This window comes from Monodelphis domestica, chromosome 7 (assembly GCF_027887165.1).
Source record: "Monodelphis domestica isolate mMonDom1 chromosome 7, mMonDom1.pri, whole genome shotgun sequence".
Taxonomy (NCBI): domain Eukaryota; kingdom Metazoa; phylum Chordata; class Mammalia; order Didelphimorphia; family Didelphidae; genus Monodelphis; species Monodelphis domestica.
This window is the reverse complement of record NC_077233.1, coordinates 281,310,488-281,330,276: the sequence shown is the minus strand read 5'-3', so window position 1 is coordinate 281,330,276 and position 19,789 is coordinate 281,310,488. Positions and strand designations below refer to the sequence as shown.

The 19,789-nt window shown below is 37.3% G+C and overlaps 1 protein-coding gene across 1 annotated transcript in view; it reads right to left on the bottom strand.

Moving 5' to 3' along the window:
• Positions 1–1,743: 1,743 nt before the first annotated feature.
• The window catches only part of LVRN (laeverin), a 51,729-nt gene continuing 33,683 nt past the window's right edge, over positions 1,744–19,789 (bottom strand). Inside the window, exons 14-20 of the mRNA XM_007497854.3 lie at positions 14,526–14,679; positions 13,289–13,383; positions 11,601–11,711; positions 10,511–10,678; positions 10,163–10,300; positions 6,453–6,528; positions 1,744–2,443 (exon numbers count right to left, since the gene is read on the bottom strand). Of these exons, the coding sequence (XP_007497916.2) occupies positions 2,297–2,443; positions 6,453–6,528; positions 10,163–10,300; positions 10,511–10,678; positions 11,601–11,711; positions 13,289–13,383; positions 14,526–14,679 (889 nt within the window). The 3' untranslated portion in view covers positions 1,744–2,296. The remainder of the gene's footprint in view (positions 2,444–6,452; positions 6,529–10,162; positions 10,301–10,510; positions 10,679–11,600; positions 11,712–13,288; positions 13,384–14,525; positions 14,680–19,789) is intronic.

Below are 19,789 nucleotides of genomic sequence, written 5' to 3'. Positions count from 1 at the left end.
TTGATTTCTCTCTGCTTTCTATTTCATAGTGTAAAAATAAATGGTGAGACTGCAAAAACTAATATAGGCAATGGATTTGATTATTGCTTATAAACTGATTTCAGATACTCTGCTTGCTCCGCTCACAAAGTGTCCTCAGTTTATATCAGTGAAGTGAAGCTCATAAATGAACTTCTCTACAGGGCCAGGTTCAAGGATGCTAAAAAGACTCTGGTTATAAAAAATAAAATATTTATTGAAATATATAAGAATAAAAGGATTTCTAACTCTTAAGGGATTCTAACTCTACCCAAATAAAACTCCCTATTTCCGCAAGAAACCGTTTCTCCTGTTTCCACAGGCTATACCAATCCTTCCTAATCTGACTAACCCAAATTTTCCCTATTCTACAATAAAGTAACAATATTATCCTTATAATTTTTAATTTGCCTCCAAGTTATAAAAATAGCAAAAGCCAGCTGGTTGACTCTCAACAAGAATCACATTAGGACTCTGAGCCTTAGCAGACTCAGAGTCCAAACCAAAGACCAGGCGTTTCTTTGTCTTTTCAGAGTTAAACAAGCTAAAAAGACTGTAATAATACACTTTCTCCGAATGATTGGCCCAAATCGTCCTATCCTTCTCTATGATTTCTATCATCCACATGACTTTATGGAAAACGTTTCCACCTACTGACATGGGCATTGTACCTCCAGAAGCTCAGGCAAACTCTTATCAGGGAAATTCCTTTGCTCCCTTACATCCTCGTGACTCCTAGCCTAAAACATCCAATGGTCCCAAAGGACCCTGAGGTGATTGTCCTCCTCTGATCCTCCTTTAGATTTAAGACGGACAGAGCTGCACCTCCAGGCTACACCTCGACTCTATCGGGCTGTATCTCAGACATCTGTCTGTTCCCTAAAACTAAGGAATCTTTATGAGGGTCATTCCCTCTGTCTCCAGGCAGACCCCAGTCAGATGACCACCCCACCCCACCAAATACCTGAGTGACGACCACTCTAGAGTCACGTCCACACTATCATCAAGAGTATAAAATCCCCAGAATTGATGGGTTCTGGGAGCAGCCTTCCATCTTGCTGTTCCACCTTGCTATCCTCCTGGCCATTCTGAACATTATTTTCCTAAATTAATACATTTCTCTTTTTGTTTTTAAGCTAAGTTTTAGAGTCTTGCATTCTTGCAAAAGGCATCCTTCCCAAACCCCAGGGGTACACACCTGAACACCATAACACTACTATTGAATAAACAAACACTCAGTGTCCCATAGTTTTCAGTTAGTGTTATTCTTGGGAACAGCTTTTCTAGGGTATCTCTAGAGACACCAAAAATTCTGTCATGAAACAGAGTGTAGATCTACTGGCAGAGGGTAACAAATGTCCTGTTTGAAAAAAGTCTTTCACATCAATTAAGCACTTACTACATGCACTCTACTAGGAGTGAGGGTGGAGACGACCCTGATGACCCAGTTCCATTCCTACCTTTAAAGAAGCTAAATTAAAAATGCAACTAGGAACAGAGGGGAGAAAGGGAGAGAGGGAGAGACAGAGAGAGAGACAGAGAGAGACAGAAAGAGAGAGAGAGACAGAGACAAAGAGACAACCGTAATCTCTTTCATGTTTTCTTCTTTCCAAGTTTAGCTTCCCTTTTCCTTCTGGCATCTCTAACTAGGAATGAATATTACATAACATTGTCATAATATTACTTTTAGCATTACTCATAGAAGACACTTAGATCACCCCCCAGGAGACTGTAATTTATTTTTCTACAGAAAATAATGTAGTTTTCATTAATGACAATCCAGCGTTTTAAAATTCTAGTGAAATTAAAGAAAGAAGAGTCCAGACTGTCTTAGATTCATTTTAGAAATTATCTTTTAAAAATATTTTATAAGTTTATTCCAAATAAAATTCTTCCCTGAAATCACTACTGCATAAAATAATGGCTTTTCTTGTCGTTTTCATTAATAAAATCAGTCATGTATCCTGAGCTAGAAGATGCACATCCAAAACATCTTTGGATGGGAGCAAGAAGGGTGGCCTTTTAAAAAAATATATTTTTAAAAATTTTGCAAGTTTATGGCAAATGAAAATCTTCCCTGAAATCACCAATGAATGGCACAACAGTCTTTCCAGTCTTCTTTGTTAATAAAATAATTTACATATCCTCGAGGATGTCAAATCCCCAAAAACAGGAAAGGCAGAGCATCTCGACACATAATAAAATGTGTAGTCACACGTTAACCACAAAATGTTGCATAATAAACATGGAAACAAACCATTTGGGGGATTTTAAAGGGTTAATCGTTCATATTTTTCTTTAACCAGTTTGCAATCCTAGAAATCTTCTTGGCTTTTTTCAGATTTTCAATCTTTCTTGTTTCAAGATGATTAAAAAGCGTAGTCCTCTCCATATCGTCCAGCATGTTACTGGAAAATTGCTGTAACTAGAAAAGAAAATGCAGTCAATCAACAATCTCAATCTAAATAGGTAATTATACTTGGCCTACAAGGAAAGAAGAAAAGAAGCACTTATTCGGTACCTGTTATATGCCACAAACTATGCCAAATGCTTTTAATTATTATCATCTCATTTAATCCCCCATTGCCGTTTGGAGGTAGGTGCTACTATTATCTCTATTTTATAATTGAGGAAACTGAGGCAGCAAAGACTAACTGACACCCCAGGTCACATAACTCATAAGTGTCTGAAACCAGATTGGAACTCTGGTCTTTACGGTACCACCTCACTCCCTCTGTCATTGCTTAAGAGTGTAGCTTAAAGTCCTTTCTTAAGCACAGCTATTATCCCCATTTCACAGATAAAAGTGAGGCTCACAGAGGTTTACTGATTTACCCAAGTTCCTATAACTGGTAAGTATCCATGCCAGGGTTTGATGCCAAACGCTCTGGTTCTATGCCCAAGGATCCTCTTGCTGCTTTGCAATGAAAAGGGCTATGAGAAAGAGGGCAGAGTAAAATGTGCTCCATGGGACCCACAACTCCAAAATTCAATAGCACGTAGCATAATGCTTTGTACTGTAAGCTGAAGGAAGAATCGCAACAAAGGTGCTCCTAAACTCAAAGGGCCCAAAATCCAGAAGAGGATCAGGCCCAATACATGCGGGGGGTTCACGTGGCTCCACTCAGATGTGGAACTCCACCACATTCCACAGAGGAGAAATATGGGGTCTTTGGGGTACCCAGATTTCAAAGAGCTCAGAAAAAGGATAGATAGGATCTGTGGCCTGAGATTTTATATAGCGTGGCTTCGTGATCATTTTTGGGGGGTCCCGTGGACCCTTTTAACAGGCTGATGAAATCTATGGACTCTTTGTCAGAAAAGTATTTTTAAATATAAAGTTTAAATATATTTATATTACCAGTACTAATATTTACATTAAAAATTTTAAATATAAAATCTAAAGTTTTCAAATAAAGCAAGATATGTAGGATTAAAAAGAAAGCCATTTATACCAAAATAGTTAACAAAATATTCAGAAGAGAAAAAAAAATTCAAAGACCCCATTTTAAGTAAAGATGCTTTTGGGTTTTTTTTCTTTTAAACCCTGAGCTTCTGTCTAAGAATCAATACTGAGTATTGGTTCCAAAGCAGAAGAGCCTTAAGGGCTAGGCAATTGGGGTTAAATGACTTACCCAGGGTCACATAGCTAGGAAGGATGTGAGGCCAGCTTTGAACCTAGTTCCTCCCCCCTTTGGGTCTGATTCTATCCACTGAGCCACCCAGCTGCCCCTTAAAGATATGTTGGTTAAGTGACTACGCACTTGAGATGCAAAAAAGGAAAAAACTACCCTCATGGAGCTGATACTCTAACAGAGAAGACAACTTGAAAACAGCCATGTACAAAAGGAATATTTCCAAATCCAGAGGGTACAAGCAGACAGCACTGTTTGGGAACTGGCAGAGGAGGGTAGGCAAGACTGGGCAGAAGAGGGGACACCATGGGCGAGTATGGAACTAGTGCATGTGAGTCACGGTGAGTCATCGGGAAGATGAGCCAGACAGGGAAGGTCAGTCAACTGTTGGCTAAGTGGTAAATTGTACTTGAACCCAGGAGAGCAGTGTGGAAGCTGCTTCCTAGTGTATGACCGACCATCTTGTAGTGAGGGTAAAAGCTAGGCATGAAAGCTATCAGTAGGTGAGTAAACTGCATCTCCAGGGGAAGCCAGTCCAACAAGATGGAAGACATGACTTTCACCAAAGTTCACCATTCCATTCATGAGACTGGAAAACTTCTCCTAAAAGTGTTTATTTGGGAAAGGAGACTGATGCTCTCGGAAGGAAGAAGCTCTAAATATAATCATTCTTTTCCCAATTGGGTTTTGGATGGGAATCCCATTTTTATTCTTTATCAGCTGTCATAAATATGCCTTTTGAGGGCAGCTAGAGAGCTCAGTGGTTAGAGAGCCAAGCTTAGAGGCAGGAGGTCCTGGGTTCAAATATGACCTCAGACACTTCTTAGCTGTGTGACCCTGGGCAAGTCACTTAACCCCCATTGCCTAGCCCTTGCCACTCTTCTGCCTTGAAACCAATACCTAGTATTGATTTTAAGACAGAAAGTTATGGGTTTAAATAAATATGCCTTTTGTTCAAGTCTTATTAAGAGCTTTTGGCTTTTTTTGAGAATGAAAACAGCTAACATATATATATATATATATATTTTTTTTAGTTTTAGTTTGCAAACCATTTTATATCTGTTGTCTCATTTGATCCTCACAAGAAACCTTTGAATTAGGGGGTTTTATCCCCATTTAACAGATGAACAAACTGTCTTGCTCAGGATCACACAACTAGAAGGTATCTGAGACAAGATTTGAGTCTTCTTGACTCCAGGTCTAACATATTCTCCACTGTGTCACCGAGTTGATGAGATAAATGACTGCCTACCACTAGGGGCAAGCAAAAAATGAGAAAAACTCAGATATTTCTAGATAAATATTGGCTGGGAACAAACACATTGAACTAATTATTACTCAAGAGAAGTTCCTTAAGAATGAATTTCTACTAATGATATTATTATCATATCTTCTATTTTGTAGAAGCAAATGACAAACAAGTCCCATATCTTTGCTACAAAAACCCCCGGGACAAAGTCCATGACTGAATAACAAAACAACAAAAAGGTCCTATTTTAATATAAGCCAAATGCATATTTATGTCTATGAATGTAGTTTTAATTTAAACTATATTTTAATAATATAATAAATTATAATAATATAATCATGTTTAATAGTAACGTAATTTTAATAATATGATCACATTATATCATTACATGTTTATGATGTGACAAGAAGAGGGTGATTTAGGAGTTCCATTTGACACCTAAGTCTTATTAGCTGCGGGAAAGTTGAGGAGAACGGCAAATGGAGAAAAGTATGAAGTATTTGTGCTTCTTTTATTTTCCTTAGCAAGAATAATGATCTTCAGCCGAGGAAGGCAGGTGCCAAACCCACACACTGATAAAGTTTCTGATGATACATAAGAGTCGATGAAATCACAGAGCCAGAGGCTAGTCAGTTTCCAGGGACTATGAAGATATTCCATTTGGAACTCTAGGCAAAGGGCTCAGAAAAGAGAAAACCCCAGTTTTACTTAGATCTAAGACATAACAAATAACAATTATAATCATTTTCCTGGTGGGGAGAATAGTGCCACTGAGGTCACAAACATTTTGAAGCATCACAATGTTCATATTTGAGAGTCATCTCAATCGTGTAGTGGAAACCATTCTAGATTTACACTCTGGAGAGACAGGTTTAAATTTTGTTTCCAACATTTAACTAGGATGACTAGGATCAAAAGACAACCTTCTAGGCTCAGTTTCCTTATCTATAAAATGGAGATAAATGCACCTGCAGTGTCTATCTCATAAGATTGTTGCAAGATCAAATGATACAATAAGTATAAAGTGCCCTCTGTGTCTGTTAATATGTGACTTGTACCATTTTAAAAGATATAAAATCTAGGTTTCCAAATAGCCATCCAATGGGATCATAGTTCTAAAAGACTTAGAAGAGTGCCAGGCACATACTCAGTACTTAATAAATGTTTTTTTTTCCCTTCCCTGATCCTTTCCTTCCTTTCCACATCACATTTCACAGTTTATATACTTCTCAGGCAGTTAGGTGAGTAGAGTGCTGGACTTGGAATCAGGAAGAACTGAGTTCAAATATGACCCGAGTTCAAGTCACACCATTGTGTTCATGGCTGAATTGTTCAACCTCTCAGCCTCAATTTTACCATCTAGAGATGGAGATTTTTAAAAAAAGGACCTACGTCCCAAAACTGTTAAGAAGCTAAAATTGGAGAAAATGGGAAATTAGACACACACACACACAGACACACACACACACACACACACACACACACACACTGCTTTGCAAACCTTGAAGTGCTCTATAAACATGATCATTCCCATGATTCAAGATACTTACCTCTTGCACCTGTGAATCTGTGGATGTGCCTCTTCCTATGATCTCCATTAGAGTAAAGAAAAACTCAAATCCCAAACTACAAAACAATGATATATTAATCAGCAATAGAAAAAGTTATGCGAGACAAAATTCTATTTTACACAGCATGTGTGTGATAGAATTCATCCCCATCTTCCAGCTACAAAGAAGTATTTCCCGTATCAACTTCCCTACAAATGAAGTCCTGATCACACAAGATCTTCTTGGTCTTTGTCCATTTTTAAGAGAAAAATATTTACTTAAAAAATCCATTTTCCCTTTTGCTTGAGTGATTTTCATTTCTTCTTTTCATTTAGATTTTTCAAGTAACAACCTTTTACAATTTAATCTGCCTCTCACAACCTACCCTCCCAAACAAATGTCAAAAATAAAAACAAAACAAAACCGTCAATACACGTCAATGTACTTTGGCAAAGGAAATCCCCAAATGAGCCATGTCTGGAAATGGATGTCTCTTTGGGCATTTAAAATTCATCACCTCTCTGCCTAGATGGGAGTGGTACGTTGCATCTAAATGCTTTCTGCTTCTCACTTTCCCTCTACTACAGTAGTTGAAACATTGCCTCCTATTCAGAAACTTGACAAAGCTATTAAAAAGTAGAGAGCTATTCAAATTATGCCAGAGACAACTGATATTCAACCAATTTCCAAATTTTCTACTTAAACTTTAGATTCTGATTTTGGGTACTTTATTTGGGAGCTTATTACCAGGATCATTTGTTCTTTAAGCCTTTACTTTCTGTTTTAGAATTAATACTTTATATTCATTCCAGGGCAAAAGAGCCATAAAGTTAGGCAACAGGAGTGAAATGGCATGCCCAGGGTCACACAGCTACGAAGTCTATAAGGTGAGATTCAAATCCAGAACCTCCCATCTCTCAATCCACAGAGTCACTTAGCTGACCCCTACCAGGATTTTTAGAATAAGTTCTATGTAAGTTTTCAGCAGAAGGATTTTATGACCCAAAGATCAGTTCACCACAACCAATCTCTCCAAAGGTATCCACAGTGTCTGAGAGCCCCAAGATTCCTGTACGCCATTCCAGCCACGTTCCCAGTTAACTGAGTCCATGTCTACCTCCCTAAGGCAGAATAAACTTAAGGGAGAAAACCTAATTTCATGGAAATGAAAAAAGCACCCCCAACTGGACAATCTCATGCAATTTTACATCTTTGAATTTCAAAGGAATCTAAGAAAAAAAACAATAACAAGTTGCTACAGTCAACATAATGGTTACAAACCTGTCCAAAGTATCACCGGCTTAAAAAGCAAGCATGCAGGGCAGGAAGGAGGGTGAGAACAGTGTAGCTGGGTGGCTCAGTGAATTGAGAGTCAGGTCTAGAGACCGGGGTCCTGGGTTCAAATCTGACCTTAGACACTTTTCCTAGCTGTGTGACCCTGGGCAAGTCACTTAACCCCCATTGCCTAGTCTTTACCGCTCTTCTGACTTGGAACCAATACACAGTATTGCTTCTAAGAGGGAAGGTGAGGGTTAAAAAAAAAAGCAAGCATAGGACTTTGGGATGCATTAAGAAAGAAAGAGAAATTAGAATGAAATTAACAGAATGATGCTACAGGTCTCTGGTTTGTCCCTTCCTGAAGCTTGGCTCAACTGTTTGACTTTAGAAATAGAAATCTGGTATCAGAAAATGAGTTGTTAGGGTATTACATGTAAAAGAAAGCATACCATAATGCTTTTTTTCACTCTTTTTAAATTGCCAGACAGCTGATGAAAATTCTAAATCACTGCCAATATGCCCAAGTAAAGAATCAGAAAAATTCCTTGGATTATTTTGCATTTTAGGTCCAAAATTTTTATTTCATCAATGTGGGGCATTATACCAGTTTCCCCTACTCTCTAGCAACAACACTGTACCTTAAACAGCCTTCCCCTGCCCCCAACCCCAAGTCCTTACTTTCAGTCTTGGTATCAATTCTAAAACAAAATATGGCAAGGGCTGGACAATTAAGATTAAATGACTTACCCAGGTCACACAGCTAGGAAAAGTGTCTAAGGCCAGATGTGAACCCAGGTGCTCTTTACTCCAGGCCTGGCACTCTACCCACTTTGCTACTGAGCTACCCTACTTATATAGTCTTAGAGCAGAGTCCCCAAACTACGTGGGCCACATGCAGCCCCCGAGGCCATGTATCTGGCCCCCACCGCACTTCCAGAAGAGGCCCCTCTTTCATTGGTGGTCGGTGAGAGGAGCACAGTATGTGGAGGCACCGCAAAGTGCAGCATCGCTCATGTACAGTACTACTTCTGGTGACATCATCCTTTGTGTGTTGCCTTGTTCTGAGAGTAACTGAAGGAGTACGAGGTGCCATGCAAAGAATTATGTGGCTGCACAATGGAAGACGTCAGCATAGTGAGCAGCGATCTGGGGGAGGGGATTCCACACTATATACTGCTGCCCTGTATGATGGTGGCAGTGATGGGTCTGTGCAAGGTGTGACAGGCCCATCCCAGCCATTGCTGCAGCCTCCGCTATCCCAGACAGTGTACACAGATTTGTTCATAGTTTTTTTTTTTTATAGTTCAGCCCTCCAACGGGTCTGAGGGACAGTGAACTGGCTACTGTGTAAAAAGTGTGGGGACCCCTGCATTAGAGAGTTGCCTGGGCAAGGAGAGACTGAATGACTTTTCCAAGGTCTCCCAACCAGTGTATATCAGAAACAGAACTTGAGCTCAAATTCTTCCTGTTTCCAAGGAGTCAGACGTCTATCCCACATGGTGCCTCTTTATGATATGCATGATTAATGACAAACAAATCTGTTCTGAAGGAAAAGGAATTATATTGGGGCTCAAATTAATCTGATTGGCTCTTAATTGTTTATTGTTTATTTATTACCCCCAAATAATTTCTTAATTCTCCACTTTACTGCAATAGTAAGAGTTAGAAGAGATTGGTAAAATTGTCAACAGAGAAGCCAACTAATCTTCCTTTAAAAAAAAAAAGGAGGAATTTGGAAGCCTGGGATGGCACTTTTTCTCCCCGATGAGGGAGTATGACTTGCCCTGTTTTTATTAGTAAACTAAACAGGCTTTGTCAGCTTGGTTTAGGGAGTTACTGAACATGTCGGTATTTAAAAGTAATTAAAGGCTATTGTGAAATGATGGCTACTCCAAAGAATAGAGGACACTCGAACAATATCCCTAAATTCTTTTGTGACAGAATCTTGAAGAACAGGCCCATCTAGCCCCCTCGCCTACAGAGCCCCGCAGTATCCGGAAGCAGCAGCAAAGTCCATAGTTGTCTTCTCCAGGACACTGCTCAGAATCAATCACTCATAAGGCCTTTATAACTCCAGGCTAGAGATTGATCAAAGACTGAACCATCCAACCAGACTGATGGAGAGAAGCTCTAAGGCTCTTTGATGAAGACTAGCTAGTTAGACAGATAGGAAACCCATTTATCAAGAATTAGGGGTGAGGGGGGAGGCAGCTGGGTGACTCAGTGGATTGAGAGCCAGGCCTGGAGATGGGAAGGTTCAAATCTGGTCTCAGATACTTCCTACCTGTGTGACCCTGGGCAAGTCACTAAATCCCAACTGCTTAGCCCTTATTGCTCTTCTCCCTAGGAAGGATCAGTTCTAAGACAAAAGGTAAGATATTCTCCAGCCTAAGCCTTTATCCTACCCCCTCCCATCTTGGTGCCTAGCTTACCTTTCCTTTACGGCTTGCCAATTCTTGATTAAAAAGTCCTTTACTACAAGCCGGCCAATATCACTGAGTGCCACATAGTGAAAGACATTCTTTTCATCATCGTCGAACAAAGATGTGCTCAAAGCATATTTCAGATACCTGCCAAACATGCATGGAAAAAGTTCAAAACAAATCCCAAGTACTTTGTTTAAATAAATAGACTTTACTGTGGAATTTTTAAATTTCAAGACACGTGTTTGCTTCACTGCTGATTTGGTGAGTTTGATTTTGTTCCCCTTTCTGGGAAATGGAATGATATTACTAAAATAAATCCTTCCTTAGGAATTTAGGATAAACTGAAATAATCACCTGTGAAGAATCCATGGCTCTTTACTGCAGCTCATTGCATGCAGTAATGCGAATCTTTCTTCTAAATTGACGCTCTTCTTATAGATGCTCAACAAGAAGTCCCATTCTCTATCACTTCCCATGGCAACGCCGAAACACATAATTTCATTTTTAACTAGATTAGGTTTTCTGTAAAATATAATATATAACATAATTATTTATAATCTCATAGTTATTTTCTTCTAAGTTATCATGATGTTGATGTTATAGTGAGATGAAAAAAGTAATTTAGAGACATGATATTTGACAAAATTAGAAAATAGGCCTAGAAGTTTTAGAATTTTCATTAAAATTGAAAATAAGAGAATAGATCATCAATGACGTATAGGCTTTAGAAATCAAGGAAATGTTTAAGGATCACTTTTAAGCTAGATTTGTATAGCACACAAGATAGGGAGAAAAGAATAGCAAGTAAATGATCAAAACAAATCACTAGAAACAATTCATTAGAATGATCCAGACAAAAACAAAATCCAAAGACTTCCCTTTTATATTACACTTAAATAAAAGTAGTTATTTGTGAAGGCTGATTAAATAATAATTTATTTAATTAAGATAATTTTAATAAATTAGAATATATTAAAATTAAATAAGTTAATTAATTAAAATTAATAAATTAAATAGTGTGACCAGAATTTATTATGTCTAATCACTCATGGTATACTGTTAAATCTTGAAGAAAGAAAATAGCATAGATGGAATCACTGCTCTCTGGAAGATTATAATACTGGACTGAAACATTGATGCAAGTGGATATAAATGCAGGATGCAAAGACACCAAGACGAAACCAATTAAATCTAACGCGAAAAATATTAGTAGGAGAAAGGGGGACTCCTGGATGAAAGATGGACAAGTCACTGGCTCGTTTTCAAACTCTCACTTTAACGCTAGCTTACAGTTGAGTTTCAGAAAGGAGAGTTGGCAATAAGGGTTAGTCAAACGAAAAGAGAACAACTAAATTACAGGACTGGGGGATCAAGAAATAAGTATAACAGAATGTATTAAAGTAGCTTCACAAACATATAGGAAAAGTTATAATATTACGCTTACTTAATACTGTCTGAATCATTCATCCACTCTTTGAAAATTTCTCTGGACAGTTGCAGACAGTCTTCAAGTCCCAACCAACATATTCTTTCAAATGCAGTTTTTATTGGTAGTCTTAAAAAAAAAAAAGTTTAGTTTGCATTACTAAGTTCATTTTCCTTTCAACTAAAAATGCACATTCAATAAAAGGTTAGACAATTCAAAATAGCCTTCCAATAACATAAACTTCAAGAAAAAATAGATTTATAGGTAAAAAATTTGGTGAGGAGTTGAGCAACTATTTTGAGGAAACTCTGGGGCACCAGAAACAGAACCAAACAAAACACGAAGGCTGGTATTTTCTGAAAAGTTAGCGATGAATCCCTGATGTCCTTTCTCCCTCCTCAAACAGTCCATATCTATTGTTAGTGCATTTTCTCTCCCCTAAAAAATGAATTACATATAAAATGTCAAGTATCTGAGATGATATTCTACAATGAAAATCGCTTCCCACTTTCCTTACAAATTAATTTTATTCTTCTGTTTCTCAGTCAGCATTGGAGGTATTAAGGAGAATGGGGCTAGAAAAGGGACTGAGTAGGTCCTAAAAATGAATGTTCCATAAAGTCCCTAACAACACACTCTCCAACTAAAGCTCGCCTTGGCCTGAACCAATTCACTTCTTCTGAAGTCCGTGAGGCAAATAAATACACATTCACAGTCTTGTACCAAAAATGTCTGCCTGAATGCACACAAGAGGTTGAATCCAGTCTCCTTATCCTATCCTTTTTATCTCCTATCCATAATGAACGGTCAATGTAGGATATGTCGCCTGATTTTCCAGCTCTTTGGGGAAGGGAAGAGGGCAAAGAACTTTCCTCATAAAAATGGACCATTTCAGCTCATCTTAACAACATAGCTTTTGACGGACAGTGCAGAGGGTGAACTTTGGAGTCACTGGGGCTACTTGTCACTGTCTCAACTTGTACGACCTTGATGTGAGTCACATTCTCTCTGGACCCAAGTTTTTGTCACCTACAAATGATGAGGTTGTAACCGAAGACTTTCAAATTCCTTTTGTACTCTAAATCTATGGTCCTATTTTCTTTGCTTACTTCCCACCATTTTCCTTACAAATTCACGTCTCTCCATACTCTCCCACATACCAGTTTTACCTTCTTCTATTAGTCTAGCCTTTTATCTTCTGCATCACTTTGCAAAAGAGCAAATGAGCTTATCTACATTAAAGCATAAATGGTGTGTGTCTAAACTTCACAGAGTTCTTTAGATGGAGTGTTAAGTATCAGGGGTAAGTAATTAGGGGTTTTTTTGTTGTTTTTGTTGTTTGCCTTTGGACCTACCAAGCATTTCAAATCTTACTAAAGAGATTGGACCTTTTCCACATGATTCATCACCACTATTTGAAAAACAGCTTAAGCCTGGCTTTGGTTCAATAGTCCAAGGTCTGTATGTAGAAAAACACACATTTATGTTTTATTCATCTTCAACACTATACATTTTTAGGCTTCTCCCCCAATAAGAGGGCTTCAGGGCATGGATGATATCGATGAATCTTTCCATCTTTCTCTCTTTCCCCTCTTTCTACCTGTGTATGTGATACTCATTCACTCATTCAGGTCAATAAATATGGGTGCGAAATAGGTTGCTTATTCAACATTTCATTCAATTGTCTGTTTAAAAACAATACTTACATAATGGTTTTGTCACTGTTTAATGATGAGATATTTTCACGAATTCTAGATGAATAAATATTCCATAGTAGGGTAAATCTCTTCAATAAATAATTCTATAAATGACAGAAGAAAACATTATGTAACTAATATCAAATTTGTTTTAAATTACCTTTTATTTTAAACGATTGCTTCAAAAAAAGATTATTAGAGATGTGACATTTTTTCTTCAGAAATTTCAACTTAATGTGTTAACAAAAATAGTTCAAATGTTCTTCCCAGTATATCATTTATCATTATACTTCAATGCTAAGGATATTACATTTGGTCACTTTCTTTAAATCTGGGATACTCTAATAGGGAATTCTTTCCAACAAGGGCCAACTTCTGGCTAAATCCCCATCTTTTATAGGAAGCTTTTCCTAGTCACACTTAATTCTAGTGCCTTTCCTTTAGTGATTATTTCTCATGTATCCTGTCTATTTTTGTACCTATTTGTTTGGATGTTGTCTCTCCATTTAGATTCTGAGCTCCTTAAGAGCAGGGATTGTTTTTTGCCTCTTTTTGTATCCCGAGTGTTTAACATAGAGCCTGACACATAGTAAGTACTTAATAAATGTTTACTGTCTTACTAATTGGCATTGACTTCTCTATCCAGGCTGAATTCTCCTCTAAATAGAACTCTTCTTTATTGATTATGGATAAAGCCAGTTAAAAAAAATGGTGCTCATTAAATAATGGAGAAGTCACTTTGAGACAAGAGAAAGGAAATTATTTTATAACTGTTGGGCTTCTAGCTCTTTGTTCACAATCTAGATCCTTTGCTCTATGTGCCTCTTACTTGAAAATAAGTAACTAGACTCCAAGAAAAACAAAGTATGGAACCATTATTGAAATTGCTATTTTTAATTCTCCTGTTGGAACCTAAAATAGAAAATTTTCAACTTTAGTTTTAAGTGACAGTTGGCAACCCCTAGTGTTCTACATGTAGTTCTAACAGAAAAAAATACTCTGCATGTACAACTCAAGGGCACAGCCTAAGATGTAATGTGTCAGGACACCAAGTTCCCAAAAAGGCCATTTTTTCAATAGCCATCTCATTGCTCCTCAACCTAAGCATTCTTCCCCTGCCCCCGCCCCCACCATTGAATCTGCGGGCTACTAAACTCTCAGGACGTCACCTTGACAGTGACCTGCCACAAACACGCCCACTAGAGTAGTTGAAGAAAACTGTAAACGTGTATCAAAGAATGATTACCTTTAATAATGGATATATGTCATAGTTATCCATATCAAAAATTAACCCTCTAATTACTAGGTTTTTCAAAACTGTACTCCACACTAAGATGTCATCTTCTTTAGCAAGGTATTTGGTTAAGTCAAGGGCAGTTTCTATTTCAATATAATTATCCCTGTTTTGTTTAGGAGAAGAAAAAAAAAAAAACCTTGTTAAACAGGTTAAATATCCCCCCCTTCCCATCTTGTCAATGTTTCTAGCAAATGAGATAAAATATGTAAAGCACTTTATAAGCCTTGGGTAATTATATGAATTCTTTCCTTTCTAAATAATTTAAATATCCAGAGTAAAGGGGAAAAAATTATAGGCAAAATACAATTCAACAGAGTCAGATTTTCTATTTAGTTTTGTTTTTTATCTAGACTCTGGGTCCCAGGGAGTTAAAATTCTTAGAAATACAGAAAATCCCAGCCAAATATTACATTAATTAATAGGAACCTACTTGTTTCTCAACTATTTATATTTCCCTTATATAATTATATGTATGATTATATTGTCCTTAATGATCATAGCTGACAATTACATATACCTGTAGGGTCCTAAAAACATATGTATATAAATTACTTCTTTAAGGCTCTCAACAACCTGTGAGATGGGTACGTTAAATCTGAATAGTTCCCTATGTGCTCCCTTCATTGCACACGTCACAAGTCTTTTACCCTTTAATAGAGTTTGTATAGAGTGCTATAGACTTAAAAAAAAAAAAAGCCTGATAGAAAAAATCCTAGAGAGAAACTATTCTGAACTTAACTAGATTTGTTCTCTGATGACAAACAAGTAGCTTCATACATGAAACATTTCCACTTGAAGGAATCACAGAATCCTAGAAGTTGATTTCAGGGAGTCATTTAGTCCAATTCATTTCTAAACAGGGAAACTCTTTACAATATCACTGATAGTCATCTGGACTCCAAATGGCTCATTCTAAAGTTTAATAGTTTCATTAGTAATAATAATTATTGTTAAAGTTAACTTTTATATAGCACTTTAAATTTTGCAAATATTATCTCATTTAATCTTTATAACAACTCTGTGCAGTAGGTGGTATTATTAGTCCCATTTTATAGTTGAGAGAGCTGAGGCAGAGAGAGAATAAATTACTTGCCCAGGATCACACAGCCAGTAAGTATTTGAGGCTAGATTTGAACCCATATTCCTGACCTTAAGAAGTTGTGATTTCTGTGCAATTGTGGATATCCTTCCTTACACTGGACAGAAATCTTCCTTGCTGCAAAGTCTATTCATTGTTATATTGCTTATATATAGAACCAGGTCCCAGTTCTGGGGCACAGGTGCAGGGTGAGGAGGAGGACCAGTACACACCAGCACTTGCAGCCACAGTGGAGGAAGGGGCTCTGGTCACAGTTCCAATATGGAAAGGAGTGCTTATGGTTATTCACAGACCAGAGCACAGGCTGGGAGAGTATTCAACATACCTCTCCTAATATCATACCACCCTGGAGGATCTGAAAGTAGATAGATCCCCAGTGCCAGCTCTGAACCTGAAGCTTTGAATAGTGCTCTCTTTATCAGTTATAGAGACCACTTTTAATGTTTTTTTTTTAACTAAAAGAAAATAAAAGGCAAGAAAATGGGCAAACAATAAAAAAGATACTCACCATAGAAAGCTATTTTGGTGACAGGGTAGACTCAAACTCAGAAGACAAGAAAGTCAATATTGTTCTGTCCTCCAAGAAAAATATGAATTGCTCTCAAGACCCAAAAGAATTAATGGAGGAATTCAAAAAGGATTTTAAAAATCAAATAAGGGGCAGCTAGGTAGCTCAGTGGATTAAGAGCCAGGCCTAGAGAAGGGAGGTCCTAGGTTCAAATATGGCTTCAGACACTTCCCAGCTGGGTGACCCTGGGCAAGTCACTTAAACCCCCATTGCCTAGCCCTTACCACTCTTCTGCCTTGGAGCCAATACACAGTATTGATTCCAAGATGGAAGGTAAGGGTTTAAAAAAATTTAAATAAGAGAGGGAAAGTAAAATAGGGAAAACAAATGAGAGTGATACAGGTAAAAAGAGTCATGAAATACATGAAAAGAGTCATGATATACATGAAAAAGAGTCAACAGCTTGGTAAAGGAGGCACAAAAAATACTGAAGAAATGAATATCTTAAAAAACAGAATAAGGTAAAAGAGGCACAAAAATCCAAAGATGAGAAGAACTTCTTATAAAGCAGGATCAGCTAACTAGAAATAGAGAAAGATGCACCAAAGAGAAAAACTTCTTAAAAGACAGAAAAGAGGTACAAAAATTCACTGAGGAAAACCTCTTTACAAAGTAAAACTGACCAAATGGAAAAGGTGGTACAAAAACTCACATGAGAAAATCATGTTTTAAAACTTAGAATTGGGCAAGTGGAAGCTAACAATTCCATGAGACATCAAAAAACAATCAAAGTCAAAAGAATGACAAAAATAGAAGAAAATGCAAAATATCTCATGGGAAAAACCACTGAACTGGAAAATAAATCCAGGAAAGACAATTCAAGGATTATTGGAATACCTGAAAGATGTGATTTTTTTTTAAAGAGCTTAAATATCATCTTTAAAGAAATTATCAAGAAAAATTGCCCTATTCTAGAATAAGAGGACAAAATAAAAATTGAAAGACTATATCGATCACCTCTTGAAAAAGATCCCAAAAGGATAACTCACAGGAATATTATGGTTAAATTCCCAAACTCCTAGGTCAAGGAGAAAATATTGCAAGCAGCCAAAAAGAAACAATCCAAAAATCATAAAGCCACAGTCAGGATAACAAGACTTTGCAGCTTCTACATTAAACTATCAGAAGGTCTGGAATATGATGTTCCAGAAAGCAAAGGAGCTAGGATTCAACTAAGAATCACTTACCCAGAAAAAGTGAGCATAATCCATTGGGGGAAAATAGGTATTCAGTGAAATAAAGGACTTCCAAAAATTCCTGATGAAAAGACTAGAACTGAATGAAAAATTTGACTTTCAATACAAGACTAAAGAAAATCATAGAAAGGTAAAACAGAAAAGAGAAATCAAAAGACATTCAATAAGATTAAATTGTGCATATCCCTATATGGGAAGATGATTCTTGTAATGCCAAAGTATTCTTGGAGTGCCATTATTAGAGCAATCAGAAGGAATAAACATAGACATAAGGCCAAAGTATGAGATAAATATGATGGGATGATATAAAAAAAATAAAATTAAGACATGAATAAGAGGAATGAATTTGGAGGATGTAGAAGGGGAAAATAGAATGGGGTTAGTTATTGCATATAAAAGAGGCATGAAAGAATATTCACAGTGAATAAGTTGAAAGAGTAGGGAGGGGAGCATGTGAACTTTACTCCCATCAGAATTGGTTCAATGAGGGAAGAACATACATAATCAAATGGATATAGAGAAAGCTATCTTACCCTACAGGGAAATAGGCAAGGAGGGGGATTAAGAGAATGGAGGTGAGGCAGATAGAAAAGAAGTGTACCAGGACAAGCAAATTGAAAAGGAGGCAAATTGGGGGAGGTAGCAATCAGAACCTAAACAAGAGTAAAAAGGATGGAGGGTAATACACAGTAAGCATAATGTTGCAAAATTGTTTACAAGTCTCTCTAATAAAGGCCTCACTTCTCAAATACATAGAGAAGTAAGTTGAATACATAAGAATACAAGGCATTCCCCAGTAGATGGTCAAAGGATATGGACAGTCAGTTCTCAAATAAAGTAATTGAATCTCTCTATAGCTGTGCCGGAAAAAAAAAAAAGATGCTCTAAATCACTATTAATGAGAGAAATGCAAATGAAAACAATTCTGAGATACCACCCCACATCTATCAGATTCATGCCATTATGACAGAAAAGGAAAGTAACAAAGCTTGGAAGGGATATGGGAATGAATGCATTTTTGGAGGAGTTGTGAACTGATTCAATGATTCAGGGGAGCAATTTGGACCATGCCCACAGGGTTAAAATCTGTATATACCCTTTGATCCAGCAATACCACTATTAGTTCTGTATCCCAAAGAGATCAGAGAAAAGGGAAAAGGACATATTTATACAAAAATGGTTATAGAAGACCTTTTTATGGTGGCAAAGAATTGAAAACTGAGGGGGATATCCATCATCTGGGAAACGACTAAGTAAGATGTGGTGTATGATTGTGAAGGAATACTATTGTTCTATAAGAAATGGTGAACAGGATGGTTTCAGAATAACCTGGGAAGGCACATGAACTGATGCAAAGTGAAGTGAACAGAACCAGAGCAACATTGTACACAGCAATATTGTAATTGTAAGAACAATCAAGACAATGATCCAAGAGAGTTCCAAAGGACCTATGATGAAAATCGGTGTCTCCAGAGAGAAAGAAATGAATGAAAATGAAAACAAAGTTTTCTTTAAATTTATCTTTCTTGTTTATATTGTTTATGTTGTCTTTTACGGCATGGCTAATTCACATGGGTAATCTATTTCAAATTGTTTGTCTTCTCAGGGAACGGGGGGAGAGAAAGGAGGAAGGTCTGTTACTGGAACTCAAAAATTTTTTAAATAATTTTTAAAAAGGAGATGCTGGATGAGCACTTATTCTGGTTGTTAGAAGGGGATTCGTCATTCGAGTAGAGGCTGAACCCCATGATCTCTAAATTCCCTCCAACTTTCATTTGACTTATCCAGGAATGAGCAAAAGCAACAATAGAATTCAGACAAGAGGAAAGTCAAGCTAGCAGAGTCATAAAAGCTAAAGTAGGTATAGTGAGGAACAGTATCCTAACCATTATCCCCAGGCCAAGTAAGCTAGTTTTTCTCTAAAACAAAAGAAAACAAAACTTGAGGGACTCCTTGAGATGAGATTTTATTTGGGGGGCTAAAGCTTCAAACTGTTACGGTCCCTTCCTCATCACTTCGGTATACAGCAGCCCTCGTCTAGGAGTTGTGGGTTCTCTGATACTTGGCAGGTAGATCACAAGAGGTAATTCCTTGTTGTCTATCCTTATCTAATCTCCCCTTGCTATGGATGAGTAAATCTTTTTGCTAACCGTAGAATGATCTGTAAGTGTCTCATTTTGTACTAATATCAAACCCAAACTAAGGAAAGAGGCCTGAGTCAGGTCCAGCCCAGAAAAAGAGAACAACAGAACCAAGAATCTTGGCCCTGGAGGACAGAAAAGAAAATCCCAATATAATTTTTTTTTTTTAAACCCTTACCTTCCGTCTTGGAGTCAATACTGTGTATTGG